Genomic DNA, 18,960 nt, shown 5'->3' on the forward strand with positions numbered 1-18,960 from the left:
AAAAGTGACTCAATAAACATCTTGTTGTATTAGGTTCCATTGCTGAATTTTTACACAACTTATTAAGCGAAAAGATGCATTCAGAACAAGCATAAGCGTCAAACTACAAATAAGAAACCTCCAAAGCTCTCCGAGATTGAAAGCAGTCAATTCATGGAAGTTAATACGCTATATAATTATTGTTTTGTCCTTACGCCCAATTTTTGAGGCACTCGACTTTATTATAAAATTTTCCTTTACAGTATTCTACTACATAATAAATTCAACAACTGATCATATTTAGTATAAAATTTTATAAATAGAGTTAATCTTAAACGCTCAAAGAAACTGATTCATCGTTAATCAAATGCTTATAATTTTTTAAAGCATTAGCAACGTCTTTATTAATAAACTTCTCAGTTTGTTGAGGAGCTCTACCAACAAAGGTGGATGGGTCTAATAATGTGTCCAACTCATTCCAGATAGGCTTAAAGTATTCAGTGGCTTTAACTCTTTGAATCAAGTCATTATCACCACCTTCCTGTTTAACAACAGCACTAGCTTGGTGAGACAAGACTCTGATTTCTTCGTGACATTCTTGTCTAGATCCACCCTTTTCAACCATAGCCATGATGATATTTTCAGTGGCCATGAATGGCAATTCAGAATTAATTCTTCTTTCAATAACCTTTGGATAGACAACTAATCCAGAGGAAATGTTGTTCATGGTAGATAATAAAATGTCCGCAGTTAAAAATGCGGATGGAAGAGAAATTCTTCTAATGGCAGAATCATCTAAGGTTCTTTCAAACCATTGGACGGAGGCGGTCTGAATAGCATCGTTTAATAAACCACCCATGTGTCTTGCTAAAGAACAGACTCTTTCACATCTCATCGGGTTTCTCTTGTAAGCCATAGCAGAAGATCCGATTTGTGACTTTTCAAAAGGTTCTTCAATTTCCTTCAAGTTGGCTAACAATCTGATATCGGTAGCAAATTTGTGCGCAGTAGCACCTAAGGAAGCTAATGGTGACAATACATCAATATCAATTTTTCTAGAATAAGTTTGACCAGTAACTGGATAAACATGGTCAAAGCCTAACAATTCTACTACTCTTTCATCTAATTGTTCAACTTGGTCATGGTTACCATGGAATAAAGACAAGAAAGAAGCCTGAGTACCAGTAGTACCCTTAACACCTCTCAAACCGATATCATTTCTAGCTCTTTCCATGTTTCTTAAATCCCATAACAATTCTTGAATCCATAATGTAGCTCTCTTACCAACAGTTGTCAATTGAGCCGGTTGGAAATGAGTCCATCCTAAAACTGGCAAATCTTTGTGCTTTACTGCAAATTCAGATAATCTGTTAATAACATTAACCAATTTTGGAATCAAAATGTCATAAGCATCCCTCAAGAAAATCAAATCAGCATTGTCTGTGACGAAACATGATGTAGCACCTAAATGGATAATACCAGCAGCATCTGGACAAGTCTTACCAAAAACATGAACGTGGGCCATAACGTCATGTCTAACGATTGCTTCTTCCTTGGAAGCAGCTTCGATTTCTTCATCAGTGATCTCTAAGTGTGCTTTCATTTGTTCAATAGCCTTGTCTGAAATCATGTCTAATCCTACTTCCTTCTCAGCAATAGCCAAGTTGAGCCATAACTTTCTCCAGGTTGAGAATCTGTTTCTCAAAGAAAAGATTTTGGACATCTCTTCCGACGCATATCTGGAAGATAATGGAGTGGAGTATTTATCGTTAGCTGACATTGTGTTGTTTAGTTCTTATAGAATAAATCTGAAAACTGTAGAAAGATGATTGAAAAATCCATTTCAATTAGCTTATTAGAAGTCATATTGGAAATTATTAGAGCATGACTCGGATACTCATCTCGCGAAATTTGACTCCATACATCATCGATTCATCAAAGGTGTATACTAAATACTATATATTAAATATGATACAAGAGACATACTATAGTAAGATATTCCATAGTGATCATGTATTTCAATGCTGAAGGCTGTGATGGCCGAAATAGCACCGTTTTTGACGTTGCTAGTACATGTGCAACCAATTGCGAAATTTCTATGACATAAGATACTCTCTCCTATACTAGCCATTGGCCTGCAGACGGAACTCTAGATGGCAGAGAACATCAGTTGAGTAGACTCTGGGATTCAAGTTACCTGAATACATACAGCCTAGAGTGTTTATTAGTTAGATTGGCTGCGAACCACTAATCTCGACACCAAAGGATCGGGTTGTTTAATTTATTCTCTGCGAACATATCGAATACTTCAATTATGCTTTTTACGATATTTCTCCATAATTTCATTTTATTCATGTTGCAGTGATGTTAATGACTATGATTTTCGTGTGGTTCCATTCGTTCGTCCAAGGCATCGTTTTGTTCTCCCTCTGCCATATCGATTCCATTAGCATCGTCAGACCCGTCTTCCGACTCATCGTTACGTCTCTGCTCTTCGTCGTTCTTCAAGTTCTGATCTTCTTCATACTGTAAAAATAAAGAGTAGACCGCTCCTTTAAAAAGCGTATACACAAGTCCGATTTTCATTTCCAAGTTTCTCAAATTATCCAAAAGCTTGTCGGCAGATCCACTATTCTGGACCTCACCACCATCCTCGGACGACGAACTCTTACCCAATGGGTGGTTGTTTTGGTTTGTGGAGGAGTTTAGCTGTTTGACCTCATTAGATAATGTGTTCAATTGGACAGCCAAAAGTTGATACTGCGAAAGAATTTGGCCCTCGATTGGCGAAAGTAATGTTGACTTGCTATAGTCAGTAGCATATATATCCTTACGAGCCATACTACTAGTGGCTCCACCTGAAGAAGTTGAGTTTGTTGATGTTGAATCGAATTTTATATCCCGATTATATAAAAGTTCACTTATGCTTACGTAAAACAAACAAGCCTTTAAAACAATAAATTTCAAGTCAAAATGGTAGCAATAGAAAGAATAACGACGAATTATTAGGTAAAATACGGTAAAAAAAACCTATAAAGACAGATAAATATAAGTCAATCGATATATACTATGTCTACAGTACCCAATGGTAATAATCAAATGGCTGAACATGCGGCCGCTAAAGCAGAAGATGCATCTAAGGCCACGCCAATCACCAATACAACAGTAGCTCCTGAACATAAGAAGAAGAAGCTTGTTAGAAAACAAGCAGGATCAAATCAATTGAAATACAAGGCATGGCAATTTGGACACATTTTCACAATCGTGTTTGGAGTGATTACGTTTACTTTCCAGATTTTCCTCTTGCCAAATAAATGGTACATCAATTCGATTTGTTATAGATTATCATTGTTGGGATCAATGGTTGCATTGACAGCCACCTTTTCGCATAAGTTCGGGATCAAGTTCTTGCCGCCATTTCCCACTTTGATTGCACAACAGAATTTCCAGTACTTGATCTTGGCTATCATCTGGTGCTTTACGTTTAAATCAATTTTCAAGATTATCCCATACTTTTTGATTTCTACGTTGCAATTGTCTGCCCACAAGAACATCGAAGCGGTGACAAAGCACCTGGCTCAACTTGCTTCCTTCATAGCGTATGACGAGTTGTTCTTGATTGTATACTTGCTTCTTAGAACCTTATTGTTCAGAAACACTTCAGGATACCAGTTGACTGCATTTTTATTTTTCTACTGGTTGAGAATCTTATACAACAAGGAAACTGGTAACTTGTTTAGATCAGTTGTTACTCGTCTCGATGGTAAGGTTACAACTTCAACTAAGAACGAGAAGGTTCTTCACTATTGGTCTAAAATCAAAAAATTCTTAGACGCCAAGCAATATGATAAGGTTTAAAATGGATTGTTTCATGCTACTGGACCCCTTAGAAAAGATCCATAGTGCTGTTTACGATTGCATCCATTCTAGATTCATTAGTTTGTATATCTGCTGGAATTTTAATCCCTTATTTATAAATCACTGCCTTGTATATTTGTGGTGATTTCTACAACCCGTTTCTTTATTATATATATTTATATATAGTGTGTTATTAACATTATTTTGTTTTAAATGTCAAAATTGTATTATGGGCCATAATGTTTTAGTGTCGTGCGTAGAACTCTGAACCTCAAATTGACCTTAGGGGGTTTTCATTCATAGTTATCATACTTCTTTATTCAATTGAATACTCCGAATAATTCCAGTAGAGTTGACTCCTGTAATTAAGAATGTCATCACCGATAGTTTACCAATTAGGACACGAATCGATTAAAGACCACGTCTTTTCTTCTAATCGCCAGATTTTGGCCATTACCAAGCTGAATACTGTCGAAATCTACCAAACATCGCTCAATTCATCAAGTAAGCCAAAATTGATCACTATCTTGAAAGGACATGATAAAACAGTTACTTCCGTGGACATTTCTCCAGATGGATCCAAAATTTTGACCTGCTCTCAGGACAGAAATGCTTTGGTTTGGCAATATGATCAAGCAGACCAAGAATATAAGCCTACCTTAGTTTTATTGCGTATAAGCAGAGCAGCTACTGTTTGTAGATGGTCTCCTTTAGGTAATAAGTTTGCAGTTGGATCATCCGATAGAATCATTGCTGTCTGTTATTACGAACCAGAAAATGATTGGTGGGTATCTAAGCACTTGAAAAAGCCATTGAAATCTACTATTACCAGCTTAGACTGGCATCCAAATAACATTTTGTTGGCGGGTGGATCTACTGATGGACATGCCAGAGTATTTTCTACTTATATCAAGGGATTAGATGAAAAACCTGAACCATCAGTTTGGGGCTCGAAATTGCCATTCCAAACATTATGTGGCGATTTTGTCAATGAAACTGGTGCTTGGATTCATGATGTTTCGTTCAGTCCTTCTGGAGATTCATTAGCCTTTGTTTCCCATGACTCGTCTCTTACAGTTGTGTATCCAGAAGGTGAGGGATTAGCACCTAGAGCAATTCTTAATGTCAAGACCAATTATTTGCCATTTAAATCATTGATTTATTCAAGTGAGAACAGAGTTTTTGTGGGTGGTCATAACTGTAACTTGATTGCTTTCGAAGGAGATGAAAATGGATGGAAAGAGGCTTTTAAGGTAGAAAAGCAGAAGGATTTAATCAATGACACAACAATCCCAGAAGCTGAAGAAGAAGAGATTTCTTCCCATGATGCACTTAACATGTTTAAACAATTAGACTTGAAAGGTAGAGTTAACAAGCCTAGTGCTAAAGGTGCTGGTAAGGTCTTAAGTACTATCCACCAAAATACTATTTCAAGTATTAAATTATATAACGACAACCAAATTAGTACCTCAGGTATCGATGGTAAGGTAGTTATTTTCACGATTTAGGCTCTACGGAACAAAAATATGACTTTTGATGTATATTAAGTATATATAGTTCAATAAACATATAGATCTAGAATGTTAGTATTTATGCTTTTGCAATAAAAATGAACAGGCAAATTATATTTTATGTCAGATATTTGAGCTTTGGTAAGGGTTATCTTCAGGTATTTTTGGTTCAGAAGCAGAACTGAAAAGTAAAGTTTATCATCATAAAAATATAAAATTGCACGTATCGAAATCAAGTACTTACACTTTTAATCCTAAACCAGTTAGTATTAGTGCAAAAAAAAGTGCTTTAAGGAAATTTCAACCTTTTGAAGGTCAGATGGTGATGCATGTTTTATCCATGGCTCAGGATTCACCGGATTGAATGTTGTGTAACAATCATCATAGAAAAAGTTGTATTCCTTTATATGAAACTAAAACATACTATTTATGTTAGAACGCTATTTCTCTTTCATAGTCTCATACTAGTACAACATTTCCAAATATAAATCATAAACGAAGAATTCCTAAATTTATTTTTGTCTTGCATATGCATCCTCAGTCATTTGTTATATCATTGGGTTTAATCATGATAATAGATATATGTTGTCATTGTATAAGTTTTCGAAAGCTTGAAACATACCAATACTTCAATTCATTGTAGTAGACTTTAGGTATTAAAGAAAACATACAAATGAAAATTTTTTTTCTCCTAATGTATGTCTAATTCGCTACTCCGGGTAATAATAAGGACAGAATCTGACTCTTAGGGTTACACTGCAAACTTCACCTTATATATATATAAGTTTGAAATTTGAAAGTCTAATACATATATAGGAAGGACCATATAGACTTACGTGGTAAGTGGTTTGAAAATTAGGTTTAGTTTATTTTAAAAAATATGTCTTCTCGTTGAAAGTGTTGGAAAGTCCTACTCCGTTTGCACCCAAACACCGAAGTGACAATCTACGAGTACTAGAGATATGGAAGACCTTGGGAAACACATATCTTAGTTAGAATGTAGCAGAGACTCTAAGGATCGTTCGTTTGCATTTCATACATGTAGGATATATAGAAAGTAATTTTGTAAATTTACTCTGAGCAACACTGACGAAAATAGAGATGAGAAATCTCACGTTAGATAAGAAAATCCAAGTAAAGAAGGTGGTATTCAAATTAGTATAATGTCCAATTCTAACTTTAATTATGGACCAAGCGAGCAAGATCCACTTTTGCCCACACTACTGATACCAATAACTAAACCGGATAGTTCATACGAGAGAGCTAGTGTTAGCGTACCAAAATCCCCATCAACATCAGCACTCTTCAACAAATATTCACCAAATCACAGCTCGAACATAAGACATGGTTCTCAGTCAGCATTCAATGAACCAGGGGATGATAAAATAGGGAGAAGCGCAGGATTGACGGATACCTATCGACAAGGATCTGTTAGTCATCAGGTACCACCATTATTCCATCGCTTATTAAGTGGGCATTATACGGTGACCAACCCAAATATGGGATTGGAGTATTCTAATATGAACTCAAGCAATTTGAATCTTAATTCTAGTGGGATTTTAGAGAGTAGTGCCAGTATTTACTCGGTGCCTGATCTTGAGGAGCAGCAAAGAAGGTTAAATGTATTGACAGGAATGAGGCCTCTCAAGCTAATTGGTAACTACAAAACCTTAACCAATTGGATGGATAGCTGGAAGCCGGACGTTTCGAAAATTAGAAATAGAAAGGTCAGAAAGTACTACGAAGATCAAAATTATTTAATAGAAAGGTTTCAAGAAATCGATAATCTATTAGATTATGGTAGGATTCATATTAATATGCTCTCTAATTACAGTCATTCAGAAGTTCGTCAAAATAACAAAGACAACACTGATGAGGTTGAAGATAATCAAGTTGGGATCAAGATGAACACTAATACAACAAGCTATAATTCTATGATTTCTCACCGGTCGAGATTTAACGAAGTTCCTGGGAATGTTGAATTAGAAGGGGCTCACTTCTTAGGATACAATCAAGAAGAAATGTCACAAAATGTATTAGTTGCAATTATTGTTAACTTTTTCGTTAATTTTATCCTTTTGGTTGGTAAAATTGTTGTTTGCGCATTGACAAATTCTATTTCTGTTGTTGCATCGTTGGTTGATTCTATTTTAGACTTTCTCTCGACCTTTATCATTTTTATTGCTAATAAGTTATCAACTACCAAAACATGGAGAACTCAACATGCATATCCTGTTGGCAGATCGGGTCTAGAACCATTGGGTGTCTTAATTTTTTCGGTCATTATCATTATTTCATTTTTTCAAGTGGGACAGGAATCGTTTAAAAGGTTATTTATGAGCTTACCAGAGGATAGAAATACAGCACAAATTGGCCAAGGAGCAATTCTTATTATGTCTTTTACCATCTTGTGTAAAATTGGTTGTTGGGTTTGGTGCTCTAAAAGTAAGTCAAGTTCAGTTCAAGCTCTTGCACAAGATGCCATGACTGATATAGTGTTCAATTTTGTTTCTTTAATTATGCCAGCGGCTGGTCATTATTTGGATGTATGGTGGCTTGATCCATTGGGTGCATTTTTATTATCAGTCTACATCATAGTATCGTGGAGTAAGACGGCCTTCGAGCATATTGAGAATCTAACTGGTGCAGTAGCTAGTCCCTTGGATTATAAAGTCATATTATATTTATCCTATAGATTCGCTGAATCAATTAAGCAAATCACGTCGTTAAAAGTTTATCATGTTGGCGACAACTTGAATGTCGAAATAGATCTAGTTTTCGACAACGAAGAATTTAATTTATCGCTTAAAGACGTTCATGACATTGCTGAAGCATTGCAATATGCAATTGAAACGTTACCAATGGTAGAAAGGGCATTCGTACATATAGATTATATGGAAGGAAATTTTAGAGGTCATTTGAAATAATCGATGAAAATTAAATACGCATGTATATTAGATAATACATGTTAGATATGTATTGCTTATATCAAAGCAAGGATTAAAGCACCTAATGTAGCTCCAAATGGTGCGTAGAATACGTTAGCATCAGAACCAGCAGATGAACTAGAATCAGAACCAGCAGATGAACTAGAATCAGAACCAGCAGATGAGCTGGAACCAGAACCAGAGCCGGAGCCAGAAGATGAGCTGGAGCCAGAGCCAGAACCAGAACCAGAAGACTTGCTTCCAGAATCAGAGGATTTACTTCCAGAGCCACCTGAACCAGACGATTTGCTTCCAGCACCAGATGACTTACTACCAGAGCTGGACCCGGAGTTAGTTCCAGATGCAACACCAGATTCAGAAGAATCAGAACCAGAACCAGAACCAGATTCTTCACTACCTGCAGATCCACCCTGACCTAAACCCCCATTGTAGAATCCTCCAACACCAGCTACAGAACTTGCCCAGTTTTCATAGGAAGTAAACCACAGCTCGCCAATAGCGTTTGAAACATCAGCCGCATCAGTCAAATGCGCAAGATTTGAATACCATGGCTTATTAGTAAGATCTTCAGCAATAGTCTCGTATTGTTGAAATAATGAACCGTCAGTTTTATAAAGGTCGGCAATAGAATTGACAGCATCAGTGCCATAACTTTCATATAAATCTGTTAATCCGCCCAAATAGTCGGTGGTATCTGCAGCAAGAACCTTCGCTCCTAATGCGGCTGTAATAACTCCTGTTGATAATCTCATTTCTTACAATTGCATGTATATGTCCTAACATAAGCACTAAAAGCAGCAACCAATGCCTTTATATACATTTCGAATGTAAGGCCACAATATCCCCGCAGGTCCGTAAACCTTTTATTAGTGTGACATCCAAGTATCCATATTTTTACTATATTATTGCATAGGTCGCATTTGGTCAGAGGACTATTGTTCTCCAACTTAGGATTTTTCTTTTTATGACCCAAAAAATTATACGCCAAATATCTACTTAAATATTATAAGGGTCTGGGGCTTTGAAAATGAACAACTTGAAATATATTATGCTCAATTGACCACGCAATGGACTAATGAATTGTCCTATATAAATATATTTGGAAATTGCAAAATATAAAATAAACTAGAACAGGATTTAAACCCGGAGCTAACAACCTGCACGTACAGGAAATCAATACGAAAGATCAATTTGTCCGTTGAGGTAGTAAAATGATACATAGAATAAGAGTTATTGATACTCAACACGTGTGGCTCCTATTTATGGGCCACAAACTGTTTGTGCAACGCGTATCTTATTCCAAGTTCATACTTTGTGACGACATCATCCGTGTTTTGTTGAATTCTATGAAATTTAACTAGAAGAAGATTTATATCTTTTAGAACGGAGTCGAGGTTGCATATGTCAGAAACCAATTTCAGTTTTTTGGACCTTAAAAAAGACAAGATTTTGATTAAAAGGATGGTTGCGAAATAAAAGCAAAAATGTACTTGGTCCGACAAATACGCAAAGTACGAATCACTATCTATAACATTGACAAATTTAAGCAATTGACAGGCATGTGAAACCATCTCGCGTAGAGAGCGAGAATCACAATGGCGTAGAACGTAATCCACATTGTTATTGTCGAATATGTCAAAAGGCTGAGAGTTGGCATCAATCAACGTGGACTTGCGAAAATTGTAGGCGTAGATTACTGTCAAACCACAAAAGTGATAGCATAATTCCACAAATTGTAACGTCGGCTGATTGAAAATGTATTCCCATTGGTTGTACCATGTATGCATATCTTCCTTGGTGGCTTTAAAATTCATGTCACATTCTTCGAGAGTACTCGTAGTGATGTCATTCAAATTTATTTGAATGTAATTGTAAGTGATGAGCAAGATGCTTATTTCACTGACCATTCTCCCGTCGAAATTAGTAGAACTGGGTAAACTAAGCGTAGAAGTACAGTAGTTCAATCTTATTTCGTCAATCACACACATACGACCGGAGAAGATGCAATTGATCAAATGCACTAATGTAAGATGATTGAATATTCTTAGGGTCGTTAATGTTTGATATTCTTCACTATCTATTTCATCATAAAATATTGTAAATGGCAAGTCTGCATTACCAGTATTCTTGGGCCTTTGTAATAATGTTCCAAAAGTAGCTTTTGATATAAATGTTGTTAAGCCGATGCTTGAAAGATACCATGCGTCTAAATTCAATTCATGCGAAAGGCTATCATCTTTAAGATCAAGATTTAAAAGAGAAGAAGCAACCGATGATAATGATAAGGAATAGATCGAGAGAATGACTAATGCTTGCAAGAACTCAATATCACCTTTATTTGCCATTGGCTTTTGGAATGTTGTATATTCCAGCAACGAATCATTCAATTCTTTTGCCAACTGATTCATCAACAATCCATAGTTGGATTTCTTTTTGTCAAGGAAGAGTTCAGAATGGCTAGAGTTTGTCTGCTTAAACAGATACCTCAAGGACAAACAGCAGCACGTAGTTAAAAGCAATGGCGAATTATTTCTAATCCTTTCAACTAAAACATCAGTAGGCGTATTTGATGGAAACAGTACCCACCTTCCGTGGTTTCTTCTAAATTTATTCATTAAGTCAACAGCCTCTTCCTCAGTTAATAGCCCCAAAGTAATTATATCCTTTTTCTTTTTATATGCGGAGCAGTTATCTGGTTTTCTTTCAACAGTTGATAAATTAAGCAAGTTTAATATTGATTTTGGAATATTAGAGCTTTCATTTTGATTGCACACCATGGAAAATGGTGCCATTTTAAACGAATCTATAGGACAATTAAACAAGGGCCTTGAATCTGTATCGGTAATCGATTCAATTTCAGAAGAAACGTTACTTGCCATATTTGTCGTTCCATTTAATTTGGGCTTTTTTGACGAGGAAATGCTGGAAGGTAAGTCTTGTATATTCTTCAATGTACCACTAGCCGTAAGTAATAATTCTGCGTCGCTGCCACTAATATCTCCTTTCCCATTGTTGGCTTTTATTATAGATAGCAATTCGTTGATCCCAGCATGTATTAAGTCAAGCTTAGTTTTACTGTCTTCATCTTTGGATATTTCATTTTCTGGCAATGATGGGGATTGAGAAGGAACTTGGCCTTGATTAAATGAGCATTCTTTGTTAAGAAATAAACATCTGGAGCAGGATATTTCATCATTGGCGGATCTGAAACATCTAGTCTTTTGCTTGCGACATAAATCACAAGCTTTAGGTGTTCTGGTGGCCTGTGCAAATTTTCGATTATTTGTTTCTGTAATATTATTCGAGCCTTCTCCACCCTGCAGATGTATCTTCCTCTTTTTAGATAATTCATTAACCCCTTTCGTATGTCCTTCTTGTATTTCAGCACTCATATTACCATATTACCATATTTGGACTGGATTCGGTACATTTTGGTGTTAGATAAGACTGTTGATATTTTGTCGCGTTATCAGTGCAAATATTCTCTACGAAGTCCAGTTAAACGATATCATTTAATACACTTACATATATTTGTAAATTATACATATTCAATGCCTTTTTATTACTGAATATGACACAGGGTTCTTTTTAGGTATTATTGGATAATGAAAATTTAATATTTTCTATTATATTTTTGGTTAAATAATCATTCAAGAGATCTTGTACAAATGAAATAAAGAGATATGGGATCTTAAGAATCATTAAGATTACTTATGCTTTCAAAGTCGGCTAGCTCAATATACCACTAATTTAAAAAAATCACTTACTATACTATTAAAGTATCTTATACTTAATATATTCTGATTCGTTAGTTTCCAAGATCATGTCCATTTCGATAATTTTAACCCCTCTGTTAATCATTAAATGACTAAAATCGAACATGCCTTTGTAAGACAAAGTACCTTTCTCAACCTGGTACTTATCCTTGATTTTGAACTCACCCGTAAAGAGTACATCGTAGTCCTTGTTTGTATTTATGTGTTTACGTTCACTGATAGACTTCGCTTCTTTTATACCATTCTCCAAGAGCGACCCTGTCATTGACTCATCCGTATTTATTCTATCGAGTTTCAAACCTGCCAGTACTAGCGCATCATTTATTATCGAATTAAAATTCAACGGTTTAATAACCCAGCCCATATTTACCGATGAAACACCATTATTGTTTTCCATATTTATTTGAATTCCTGAGACAGATGGGTACTTTGTTTCTAGCCATATCTTAAATTTAGGGGTATCAAGATCTATACCTAGTGGCAATTTAAACATTTTCCTAATACTGTTGTTTAGCGATAATTCCTCTAGTACTTTATATTTGATATTCTCATCTATTAGAAGCTTTATAAAGTTTTTGACATCGGAAAAATCATTAGTTGAGTTTTGTTGGTTCATTTCCACCGTACAGTAGTCAAAATACTCTCTATCTAAGTATTTTAAATCCTTGGGAAATGAATATGTACTTTTAAATAGCCAATTGGCATTAAACCATAAAGGAAGAAATATTATTCTGTCATTACCATCCTGTTTAAATTTAATGAACTGAGAAATACCATAAACTCCTATAGCCAATGAGCTTGAACAGATAACTAGTAGCAATATAGTCCTAAATGGTAACTTTCTATTATCATGAACACTTGAATTACCATTTATGAATCCCATATTATTTTGCAAACTCGACCTTACAACATGTTCCCGTATTAATTGATCGTATTTCAGTCTTTCATATTCTTGTTTGAAGTTCTGTTTTGAAGAGTTGTATTCCCGAATCCATACCGATGAAATCTTGCTTGTACCAAATTTATTGATTGGCCCTTTACCTCGACATATTCTTATACTAGATTTCCGTACTGTTAAGCAGAAGTTTGCCAGTTTAGAACAGTACATCACCTTTGATCATAAGCATCTGTGTGTGAAGTATATATGATATAATGATTTATCTCCCCCATAAATATCGATCTTCCGATCTCGTGACGGTTTAGAGTTTAATTGCCGAATGTGCAAATAAATACAATTACCCCTGATATTACTAAACATCTATAAAGTTACAATAAGTTATACAATTGTTAATCTTCATCTTCTAAATCTGCCCAATTTGCTGAAGAACTAGTAAGTTTGCTAAACATGTCTCTAACTTCCTCTTTCAACTTCGCATCTTTCTGCTTTTGCAATCTTTCCTTTTCTTCCTGTTCCCTTCTGGCTTGTTCTTCTCGTTTCTGTTTAGGAGTTTGGTAAGCACCCTTTGGAGACTTTGGTTGTCTCGGAGTATTATTTGATTTCTTAGGATGCAGTTGTGTTTGTTTGAAGTTCTGTTTAGCCTTTGGTGGTTCAGGCTTAGTATTGGAGATTGATACCATACCTAATCTAGACGCAAGCGACTGTCCAGCACTTGTCATAGGTGGTAATTCTTCTTCTTCTTCCCCATCATCCTCACTTTCTACTATATCCTCAAATTCATCATCATCGTCATCAGTCACCTCTTCGTCAGTACTTTCAAAGTCATTGTCGTTATTATTGATCGTACCATTTGTTGAAGTTTTCGAAGGAGCACCCAATCTTGCAGCAAAGGAAGCACCAGCTTTGGACATCGGGACAGTTCGTTCTTCTTCTGATTCTTCGGCATCTTCGACTTTCTTAGCTGTAGGATGTTTTCTTTGGTTATTGTTTACAGCTGTCATATAACCACGAGGACCTCTTGGTGGGTTACCAGAACCACCTCGGGACACATGTGAATTATTTGAATTATTTGGGGATGCATCATTTTCTGCTGTAGAAGGAGGTGATGGTAACGAACCGTAGGCATCGTTCCCGTATCTCCTATCATTTCTTCCTTTATTTCCTCTTCCAGATTTGTTATATTTGAAAGAATCATCGAATTTATTATGATTATCTTTATAAGCTGAAACTTTAGAGGGCTCATTTGGAATATTTGCCCATTTACTTTCTAATGGCTTTGACGTATCGCTTTTGTTAGGAATTATCGTCTTCTTACTAGGTGTTCCATGTTTACGTGATTCACTATCTTGGACTTTTGCCTTATTGAATAATTCTTCTTCTGTAGCCCACTTAGAGGCCAATCCACTCATTTATACTGTATATATATTTATTTGTATCTTATAATTTCTTCATTAATTATGTCCAGAAATTTATTAATCTACAGATTTTGTGCGCATATCAATATTTCACCAAAGCTTCGTCTACGAAGTTCCAATGAAGACTACCTCCCAATAGACTGAAACAAAACATAAAATATCAATTGAGTCTTAATCTAGAGCATACATTTTACGACAATTCAGAAGTCTATAATAATCGTGACATAAGGTAATTCTCTAAACAATTTTGCAATCTTCACTTCATTTTATCTTCTCGTAGTGTACATTTGGGAATTATTTAATTCCAATACCACATGATTATGGTGGGGGATGTACAAAGTCAGGGTTCTATGACTCAATGGAACTATGTTATTCCAGTTCTAAGCTATGCCAACTTTTCACAGTCTATCTATATACAAATATTATAACTTTGGTACTCACTACAGAATAATAAGCCTTAAGTTAAAAGAACCATGTTACTATAAACATACTGCCCTGGTACATCTCTAGTAGTATACAACGTGCTAGAATGGGTGTAAATGGTATACAATTATTAATTAGTAATTGCGTAAGTGGGACAATTCCGCGAATATGGGATTAGATTATCCGCCTTTTCTGGAGTAGTATTGACCGAAAAGTTCTTCAACTCTTAAAATATCAATTCTTACAATTCTTTCAATTAATTGTATAAAGAAGTACAACAAGTATGTCACAATCTGAGTTGAAGTTAGCTACCGAGTTACCAGCTTGGAAGAAATTAGAAGCAATCTTTAAATCCAAGGGAGAAAAATTCCAAGTTAAAGAAGCTTTTGACAAGGACCCAAAGAGATTTGAAAAACTTGCTAAAACTTTCCAGAACTTCGATAATTCCAAGATTTTGTTTGATTTCTCTAAGAATTTGATTGATGACGAAATCTTAGAACAATTAGTTCAATTGGCTAAAGAAGCTAAAGTTGAAGAATTAAGAGATGCTATGTTCAACGGTGACAAAATCAACACTACTGAAGACAGAGCTGTTTACCATGTTGCTTTGAGAAACAGATCTAAGAAGGAAATGAAGGTCGACAACGTTGACACTTTCCCAGAAGTTGATGAAGTTTTACAACACATGAAGGAATTCTCTGAACAGGTTAGATCCGGCGAATGGACTGGTTACACCGGTAAGGCTATCACCGATGTTGTTAATATTGGTATTGGTGGTTCTGATTTAGGTCCTGTTATGGTCACCGAAGCTTTGAAGGCTTACGGAAAGCCAGGTTTAAACGTTCACTTTGTTTCAAACATTGACGGTACTCACATTGCTGAAACCGTTAAGAAATGTGATCCAGAAACCACTTTATTCTTGGTTGCTTCCAAGACTTTCACTACAGCTGAAACCTGTACTAATGCCAACTCTGCTAAGAAGTGGTTCTTAGCTAAGGCTTTAGATACCAAGCACATCGCCAAGCATTTCGCTGCTTTATCTACCAACGCTGAAGAAGTTGCCAAATTCGGTATTGACACCAAGAACATGTTTGGTTTTGAAAGCTGGGTCGGTGGTCGTTACTCTGTCTGGTCTGCAATTGGTTTATCAGTTGCTATCTACATTGGTTTCGACAACTTCGAAAGCTTCTTGAAGGGTGCAGAAGCCGTCGACAAGCACTTCGTCGAAACCCCACTTGAAGAGAACATCCCAGTGTTAGGTGGTTTATTATCTGTCTGGTACAACAACTTCTTTGGTGCTCAAACCCATTTGGTTGCTCCATTCGATCAGTACTTACACAGATTCCCAGCTTATTTACAGCAATTATCTATGGAATCTAACGGTAAGTCTGTCACCAGAGCAAATGTTTTTACTAACTACGAAACTGGTACCATTTTATTTGGTGAACCAGCCACCAATGCTCAACATTCGTTCTTTCAATTGGTGCACCAAGGTACTAAATTGATACCTGCTGACTTTATTTTGGCCGCCCAATCCCACAACCCAATTGAAAACAACTTACATCAAAAGATGTTGGCCTCCAACTTCTTCGCCCAAGCTGAAGCTTTAATGGTTGGTAAGAATGAGGACCAAGTTAAGAAAGAGGGTGCCACCGGTGGCTTAGTTCCTCACAAGGTTTTCTCTGGAAACAGACCAACTACTTCTATTTTAGCTCAAAAGATTACTCCAGCTGCTTTAGGTGCCTTGATTGCTTATTATGAACATCTTACTTTCGTTGAAGGTGCTGTATGGAACATTAATTCATTCGATCAATGGGGTGTTGAATTAGGAAAGGTCTTAGCCAAGGTCATTGGTAAGGAATTGGAAAACAACAACGAAAAAGTTGATACTCACGACCCATCTACCAAGGGCTTAATCAACCAATTCAAGGAATGGGCTGAATAGCTATTTATGCCAAAAACCCACTTATAACCTCTATCTATAGGCTTGTATGTAATCGTTCTTGAATAATGTACGACTTTTCTAATTTTATTCGCATGCAGTACTTGACATCGATTTTTTTTAGAGCATTTTTACCTCTTGAAGACTACTCTCTTGGTTTATATGCTCAAGATAATAGCTGATTTCCTATATATATCAGTAATAGACCAGTTAATAGGCTTGAGGGCGGACTTTATAAACTTTATCAATAATTTTGGCATTTGAGAAGTGAAAATTTGAATATAACACAGGATAAGATCATATAAGAAGTAACCAAAAATGTCAGACGAAGAGCTTCCACCACATTTACAAGAACAAGGAGAATTAGATAATCCATTAAGAGCAATAATAGTAGTTAATTCTGCTGACAGTCCTGAGGGTGATATGGAAGAAGCCTTATTGGACAGTGTTCAAAGTTTTGATGACATGAATGAATTTTTCGATAAATTCGATGAAAAAATCGCCATCCCTAACGAGGATCATATCAAATATGAGGTTGGAAGTGACGGACTTGTTGTAATTGTTGTCGACTCGGTTTCGTTGAGAGATAAGGCGTTAAAATTCATGGAAGACTACAGCATCAAGAATGAGGGCAAGACCTCAGAAGACGATGAAAATGATCAATCAGCAAAGAAGAAAAAGAAGTCTGAAGCTTGATTTACATTATCAGCTCTTGCTTGAATTTACCATCTCTTTCTGGTCCTCACAATTTGCACCTAGAAGGAGTTGGTCAATCTCATGTATATTTTTGAAAAGTTATGGATACAGAATTTTTTTTCCCTGTAACACATAGACCAAAACATTGTACACTAGTCATTTATATTTGCTACGTTTATATCCAATCGTATACTAATTGTCATCTAAGCTATATGACACTTGTAGCGAGTTTAAGCATAGTGTAGATTTTGAACACAAAACCGAGCCAACCCTTGAACTCACCGATCCGACTTTATTATAGACAGACCTTTATCTTATCATTAATATAAACTAAAAGATATAATATAACACAGTCATGGATAATTGGAGAAGAATTGATATTGATGCTTTAGAAACGGATAATCATTTATCAAAAGAAGACTTGATTCCTGATTTACCACCTGTATCGAATGAGGAAATAGTTTCATTATCAAAGCAATGCAGATCAGCATTGTCGCTGGGTCAATTCTTACAAGCATTAACTTTAGCATTAGATACTCCACCGTACGTTTCGGATGAGAAAACAAAAGAATTACACGCAGAGACAGTCTTTGAAGTTTTATGTTCCATTAGAAATAACCACAATACAAATGACTTGTCAAATTTCGTTAAACAATTGGACTCTAATCAACAGGATACATTGGTTAAATACTTGTACAAGAACATGAGTACCAGTTATGGTGCTAAACAAGGTGGATTGTTGTTGCATTGGTTTGAAAAGACAGTTGAAGTCACCGGATTGGGGCCAATTGTCCGTTTCATGGCAGATAGAAGGACTGTTTAAATTGTATACTACAAAATTAGCAATAAACAAAATGGTATTATATTATTTTTATATAGGTTGTAATTTATTAGTGTTCTTACTGTGCTTCTTTTTCTTGGATTTTTTGACTTTACTCAGGTTATTGATCTTATTTATGTGGGTACTCTTGTCAGAACTGAAAGTCTTATTTGTCTGGTTTTCGAGCTTAGATATATTGGAAGGTTGCAAAGGGTTGCTCTTATTGGTAGGTTTCGTTAGAGAAGTAGAACGAGGTTTATCTTCAAATATATCAGATCCCAGGAATTCCCGAGCGAATCCATCAGAACTTCCATTTTTAGCATTCAATTCAGATTTCAATTTTACAAGACCTTGGTCTTTGGACTTCATTATCTTATCGAATTTTTGGGACCATGAGTTATTTAACGTCTTGAATTTATATTTGTAAGTTTTCAATTCTTCGATAGACTTTGCATGCTTATTACTGATAAGCTTGTTCTCCGCAGTTAGTTGTTGCACTTCCGATTTCATGCTAGTTAATTCATGTTTCAAATTCTCTATAACCTGTTGATTTTCTGATGAATAATGTGATAACTTACTGAGCTCTTTCATTTTTATTTTGGTTTCAGATATCTCCAGGTCTTTTAACTCAATCTGCTTTTTCTGCTCAGCAATGAGAACTTTAGAAGATTTAATCTCATTTTCGTTAATATAT

At 35.7% G+C, this 18,960-nt stretch overlaps 13 protein-coding genes across 13 annotated transcripts; 6 read left to right on the forward strand and 7 right to left on the reverse strand.

Annotated features, from left to right (window-relative positions):
• Positions 1–310: 310 nt before the first annotated feature.
• On the reverse strand, positions 311–1,759 carry ADE13 (adenylosuccinase; the record flags this gene model as incomplete). Its single annotated transcript, XM_015613981.1, has 1 exon — positions 311–1,759. One exon carries the CDS (start codon positions 1,757–1,759, stop codon positions 311–313), a length of 1,449 nt encoding a protein of 482 aa, XP_015465179.1.
• Positions 1,760–2,346: 587 nt separating this feature from the next.
• On the reverse strand, positions 2,347–2,820 carry DAD3 (Dad3p; the record flags this gene model as incomplete). The annotated part of the gene is made up of 1 exon (XM_015613982.1): positions 2,347–2,820. One exon carries the CDS (start codon positions 2,818–2,820, stop codon positions 2,347–2,349), a length of 474 nt encoding a protein of 157 aa, XP_015465180.1.
• A 228-nt stretch (positions 2,821–3,048) lies between these two features.
• AC631_05154 (uncharacterized protein) lies at positions 3,049–3,837 on the forward strand (the record flags this gene model as incomplete). Its single annotated transcript, XM_015613983.1, has 1 exon — positions 3,049–3,837. The coding sequence occupies one exon, from the start codon at positions 3,049–3,051 to the stop codon at positions 3,835–3,837; it is 789 nt and encodes a 262-aa protein (XP_015465181.1).
• Positions 3,838–4,208: 371 nt separating this feature from the next.
• Positions 4,209–5,345, forward strand: ARC40 (Arc40p; the record flags this gene model as incomplete). Its single annotated transcript, XM_015613984.1, has 1 exon — positions 4,209–5,345. The coding sequence occupies one exon, from the start codon at positions 4,209–4,211 to the stop codon at positions 5,343–5,345; it is 1,137 nt and encodes a 378-aa protein (XP_015465182.1).
• A 1,166-nt stretch (positions 5,346–6,511) lies between these two features.
• Positions 6,512–8,275, forward strand: AC631_05156 (uncharacterized protein; the record flags this gene model as incomplete). Its single annotated transcript, XM_015613985.1, has 1 exon — positions 6,512–8,275. The coding sequence occupies one exon, from the start codon at positions 6,512–6,514 to the stop codon at positions 8,273–8,275; it is 1,764 nt and encodes a 587-aa protein (XP_015465183.1).
• Positions 8,276–8,331: 56 nt separating this feature from the next.
• On the reverse strand, positions 8,332–9,048 carry AC631_05157 (uncharacterized protein; the record flags this gene model as incomplete). Its single annotated transcript, XM_015613986.1, has 1 exon — positions 8,332–9,048. The coding sequence occupies one exon, from the start codon at positions 9,046–9,048 to the stop codon at positions 8,332–8,334; it is 717 nt and encodes a 238-aa protein (XP_015465184.1).
• A 504-nt stretch (positions 9,049–9,552) lies between these two features.
• Positions 9,553–11,688, reverse strand: ZCF19 (Zcf19p; the record flags this gene model as incomplete). Its single annotated transcript, XM_015613987.1, has 1 exon — positions 9,553–11,688. The coding sequence occupies one exon, from the start codon at positions 11,686–11,688 to the stop codon at positions 9,553–9,555; it is 2,136 nt and encodes a 711-aa protein (XP_015465185.1).
• A 382-nt stretch (positions 11,689–12,070) lies between these two features.
• AC631_05159 (uncharacterized protein) lies at positions 12,071–12,955 on the reverse strand (the record flags this gene model as incomplete). The annotated part of the gene is made up of 1 exon (XM_015613988.1): positions 12,071–12,955. The coding sequence occupies one exon, from the start codon at positions 12,953–12,955 to the stop codon at positions 12,071–12,073; it is 885 nt and encodes a 294-aa protein (XP_015465186.1).
• A 404-nt stretch (positions 12,956–13,359) lies between these two features.
• FGR50 (Fgr50p) lies at positions 13,360–14,379 on the reverse strand (the record flags this gene model as incomplete). Its single annotated transcript, XM_015613989.1, has 1 exon — positions 13,360–14,379. One exon carries the CDS (start codon positions 14,377–14,379, stop codon positions 13,360–13,362), a length of 1,020 nt encoding a protein of 339 aa, XP_015465187.1.
• Positions 14,380–15,091: 712 nt separating this feature from the next.
• PGI1 (glucose-6-phosphate isomerase) lies at positions 15,092–16,753 on the forward strand (the record flags this gene model as incomplete). Its single annotated transcript, XM_015613990.1, has 1 exon — positions 15,092–16,753. The coding sequence occupies one exon, from the start codon at positions 15,092–15,094 to the stop codon at positions 16,751–16,753; it is 1,662 nt and encodes a 553-aa protein (XP_015465188.1).
• Positions 16,754–17,068: 315 nt separating this feature from the next.
• AC631_05162 (uncharacterized protein) lies at positions 17,069–17,446 on the forward strand (the record flags this gene model as incomplete). The annotated part of the gene is made up of 1 exon (XM_015613991.1): positions 17,069–17,446. The coding sequence occupies one exon, from the start codon at positions 17,069–17,071 to the stop codon at positions 17,444–17,446; it is 378 nt and encodes a 125-aa protein (XP_015465189.1).
• Positions 17,447–17,801: 355 nt separating this feature from the next.
• On the forward strand, positions 17,802–18,269 carry ARC15 (Arc15p; the record flags this gene model as incomplete). The annotated part of the gene is made up of 1 exon (XM_015613992.1): positions 17,802–18,269. The coding sequence occupies one exon, from the start codon at positions 17,802–17,804 to the stop codon at positions 18,267–18,269; it is 468 nt and encodes a 155-aa protein (XP_015465190.1).
• A 48-nt stretch (positions 18,270–18,317) lies between these two features.
• On the reverse strand, positions 18,318–18,857 carry AC631_05164 (uncharacterized protein; the record flags this gene model as incomplete). Its single annotated transcript, XM_015613993.1, has 1 exon — positions 18,318–18,857. One exon carries the CDS (start codon positions 18,855–18,857, stop codon positions 18,318–18,320), a length of 540 nt encoding a protein of 179 aa, XP_015465191.1.
• Positions 18,858–18,960: the final 103 nt, after the last annotated feature.

This window comes from Debaryomyces fabryi (assembly GCF_001447935.2).
Source record: "Debaryomyces fabryi strain CBS 789 chromosome Unknown contig00176, whole genome shotgun sequence".
NCBI classification, from domain to species: Eukaryota; Fungi; Ascomycota; class Pichiomycetes; order Serinales; family Debaryomycetaceae; genus Debaryomyces; species Debaryomyces fabryi.